General features: G+C 28.1%; 2 protein-coding genes across 2 annotated transcripts; one reads left to right on the top strand and one right to left on the bottom strand.

Annotated features, from left to right (window-relative positions):
* Positions 1-425: 425 nt before the first annotated feature.
* Positions 426-4,060, bottom strand: LOC139824643 (uncharacterized). Its single transcript, XM_071797178.1, has 6 exons — positions 2,435-4,060; positions 1,994-2,204; positions 1,684-1,897; positions 1,455-1,568; positions 1,099-1,218; positions 426-981 (listed from the first exon to the last, which is right to left on the bottom strand). Exons 1-5 carry the CDS (start codon positions 2,440-2,442, stop codon positions 1,100-1,102), a joined length of 666 nt encoding a protein of 221 aa, XP_071653279.1. The 5' UTR covers positions 2,443-4,060; the 3' UTR covers positions 426-981; position 1,099.
* LOC139824644 (ATP-dependent DNA helicase pif1-like) lies at positions 2,976-3,635 on the top strand (the record flags this gene model as incomplete). The annotated part of the gene is made up of 1 exon (XM_071797179.1): positions 2,976-3,635. A coding segment is annotated over exon 1 (660 nt), but the record flags the coding sequence as incomplete, so codon positions are not given.
* Positions 4,061-4,081: the final 21 nt, after the last annotated feature.

Raw genomic sequence — 4,081 nt, 5'->3', positions numbered from 1 at the left:
TTGAAACGTTACATATAAAAGAATTCTTTTTTTCGAACACAAAATATATTATACAAAACATATTTATAATTTATTATAAACTATATACTTTTTTATAAGAAAATAAAAAATTGCACGAACAGATCAGAACTTAAATATCCTTTGTTTTTTAACATATATATATATATATACCATATAAAAGAAACTAATTATGATTTATTGTAAGTTAATGCTATAAACGTAACAGTCTTTTCGTTGCTTAAAACTATTCACATAAAAAAGTTACACAAATAAATCAAAACTTGTTATTTCTAATTTAGCTACGATAGTTTTTTTAACATATATTTTTATAAGAAAATGAAAAATTGCACGAACAGATCAAAACTTAAATATCCTTTGTTTTCTAACGTATATATATATATATATATATATATATATATATATATATATACCATATAAAAGAAAGTAATTATGATTTATTGTAAGTTAATGCTATAAACGTAACAGTCTTTTCTTTGCTTAAACTGTATCCTTTTTTCGTTTAAAAATAATCACATTTGAAAAGTAAAGCAAATATCACATACAAAACAAAAAATAAATCTCACATACGTAACTAAAAGAGTAATATAATGATGCCTTAAAATCGCAAATTAATATTTTCCTTGTTTGAATACTGATTTTCTAAAATCTTTAGTTTAGTTTTATTAATTTCTATTTCAAGATTATTTATTTCATTTTTATGTTTTATTTCCATTTCGTTCAACCGTTTTAAATGGTTTTCTTTTATTTTAGCCATATCTTCCTCATGTTTAATTTTAACAACTGCTAATCGTTGTTCTTGATCTATTATTTGATTTACACGTTGCATTCGTAAGTTTTCTTCAGAATTAAATAATTCTTGTTGCGTGTTTTTCTTCCTTTTCTTAGATATTTTCTCTTTTTTTATGTCTATAGTATCAGAAGTTATTGATCGCTTATTATATTTTTTTGAAATAGATATATCTGTAAAACAAATGAGATAGTTTTGCTGTTATATTTTATACGTGTCATAGAAAAATATTAATATTATATATTATAATAATAAAATTTGATTATATAATTTATTTATTTCATATATACCTTAAGAATCAATAATTTTTATGTCTTTCTCATCATTTACAACATGTTCTTTGTTTGCATTATCTAATTTATCTTCATTTGTATTACCAGATATTGTTTTAAATGAAAACTCATCTTCATCTGAAATCCATTAATAGTCATATATTATAAAATAAAAATAAAACACGTTGATATAAAAACATGTAATAATCTTGTATTACAAAAAGCTCAAAAATAATGTAGTTAATTTTAAAAATGATAAACTTATATTTTATATTATATAAAAAGTTATTATATTCGTTATTATATATTTTTATATATTTTTATTTTTCAAAAGAATATTAATATATATTAGCATTCAAATATATAACTTATACCTTGCAAATCAATCCTTATATCGTTCTCATCACTGAAATCGTCTTTACTTATGGTATGTAGTACATGTACATTTTCATCAGTAGATATTATATTAAATGCAAGTTCACGCTTATCTGAAATTTATAGATAGAAGATAAGAAAATACGAAAAAAACATACCGATATTTAAAAAGATTCCATATATTTATAGTGCTAGAAATTCAGATAATATAACTAATTGTAGACATACCTTTGATCTCTTTTTCAGTCATGTTTGAAGAGAATAGCACTGGTGCATTTTCCATAAGATTCGGCGCTATATTCAGAATATCAGGATCAACAGTTGCTTCTTCTGTTGGTGGTCCTCCACCAGTTGCTAGATATAATTGTCTCCCTTTAGTTAAGGCATCTCTTTGAGACTGTTTTAAATTGGCCCATAATTTTTTTAACTGTTGTATGCTTCTCTATAAATAAAATTGTATATAATGTTTGAACTGAAGCATGTATTATATCCAGAGAGAAATTATAAAACTTCTAATTATATCTAAATTATGCCTTACTTCTTGAGAGATCAAGGCTGATTGATTATATTCTTCACATATTTCGTTCCACGCGATATCTTTGTCTTTTAATGTAGTAGCATCACTTTTTTTTGTTTCTATTATATGTTTATATTTTTCCAGTATTTGTAAAAACATTTTTCTCTCCATTAACGTGTAATGTTTATTTTTACTGGACGGTTGTCTTGTAGGCTTTTCTTTGCACGACATTCTGTAAATACAATATTTTATAATAAAAATTATTATATAAGATTCAAAGATCTTTTGTTATCCCTAAAATAAAGGAAACAATGTGTATTGCTATAATAATTTTTTAAATTAATAATGAAGATAATATCAATTTATAATATAAAGTATTATTTACGTATTAAATAATTTATGTATTTATGTCATGTACTGTATATATCTTTTATTTACGATTAAATAATAAATATTACAAACCTGTTCATTTCCCGAAATTTCCGACGAAATCTTTTGATTATTGACACTTCTGTACACAGAAACTATTTGGCCACTAATAATCTTTTGTTGACGTGTATAAATGTGTAATAAACTGAACATAGATAAAATAAAAAATGTATGAAAATCGATTACCCGGTAAGCCAACAATTTTCGTTAGAGAAAAGAAAAATCGTTTTAACCGCACAGCCAGCAATTATTCTCGAAACACTAACCTCAAATTCTTCGATAACATTTGTATACAAGATAGTACGCAACGTAACATATTTATATCTTGAATGCAATGTTCTTATTGGAGGAACTAACGGAAAGGGTACGGAAACAGCCGATTTGAGAATAAGCTTGCCTTAAATACAGTCTCCGCTAAGTCAAGCTCAAATCAAATAAGACTTACTTTAGCAAAATCTTTTTCGTGAAGATCATCTTGTTTCACGACTATGAAATCTACCAATATTAAGACGGTCTTGATTGAATAAGATTGACTTGGTCAAGACTGTCTTAAGTGTCGACTTGAGGTTCGACTATGAATACGGCCCTAGTGTTCACTCATGGAGAAAAGTGCTTGAAAGAGTTTGTTTTGCCAGAACCTCAGCGCAATGATTCAAACATAGATAACCTACTTTACTTACGAGAAACAGTACACAATATCGACGACTTAGAAGTATATCTGCAAGAAAACGAAGTAAAACTGAATACAGAACAAAAAATGGTATACGACGAGATAATAAATAATGTCGAAGATAATAAGGGTAACATTTACTTTATAGATGCGCCAAGAGGTACTGGCAAAACGTTTGTCATTTCATTGATTTTGGCGAAAGTAAAAAGTCAAAAGAAGATCGCTATCGCGGTTGCCTCATCAGGCATAGCTACGACTCTTCTAAGTGGTGGAAGAACTGCCCACTCTACTTTTAAGTTGCCACTGAATGTGTCCTTGGGCCAAAGTTCGGTATGTTCCGTGAGAAAGAATGGTGTTACTGGTAAACTTCTCCAACAGGCATCCTTGATAGTATGGGATGAATGTACGATGTCGCACAAGTCCCATATAGATGCCGTCAATCGAATCCTTAAAGACTTGAGAACATCAGAAAAGGTAATGGGTGGGGTAACATTTGTTTTTACCGGTGATTTCAGGCAAACTCTGCCAGTGGTGCCTAAAGAAACACGTGCGGATATTATGAAAGTATGCATGAAAAAATCTGAAATTTGGCAGCATGTAAAAAAACTTCGACTGACTATTATTGTAATATGCGAGTTCATTTACGAGGAGACGAGAATTTAGAACAATTTGCAGAGTATTTGCTTAAAATTGGTGACGGCTCTATCTCTATAACGCAGAATGGCTACATTAACATTTCTGATATTGTAGGAACTTGCGTCCGAACTATTGATCAAATTATTGACAATGTTTATCCAGATATTCAGAATTTAACACAAAAGGAAACAAATTGACTTTGCAAACGTGCAATCGTAACTGCAAAAAATAAAACTGCAGAGGAGATTAATGAAATAGTTTTACAAAAAGTCACCACCGAATGTAAAACATATAAGTCAATAAACACAATGGTAAATGGAGATGAAGTCATCCATTATCCGATTGAGTTTCTCAACTCTCTTAACCCTGCAGAT

Source organism: Temnothorax longispinosus, unplaced genomic scaffold (assembly GCF_030848805.1).
Source record: "Temnothorax longispinosus isolate EJ_2023e unplaced genomic scaffold, Tlon_JGU_v1 HiC_scaffold_488, whole genome shotgun sequence".
Classification (NCBI taxonomy): domain Eukaryota; kingdom Metazoa; phylum Arthropoda; class Insecta; order Hymenoptera; family Formicidae; genus Temnothorax; species Temnothorax longispinosus.
The sequence above is the reverse complement of the archived record's forward strand: the minus strand, read 5'-3'. Positions and strand labels throughout refer to the sequence as shown.

Coding starts and splice junctions, on each gene's coding strand:
- LOC139824643 (XM_071797178.1), bottom strand. Junction 1,898..1,993: donor CAGCCTTGATCTCTCAAGAA/GTAAGGCATAAT, acceptor TTTTATTTATAG/AGAAGCATACAACAGTTAAA. Junction 1,569..1,683: donor GACTGAAAAAGAGATCAAAG/GTATGTCTACAA, acceptor TATAAATTTCAG/ATAAGCGTGAACTTGCATTT.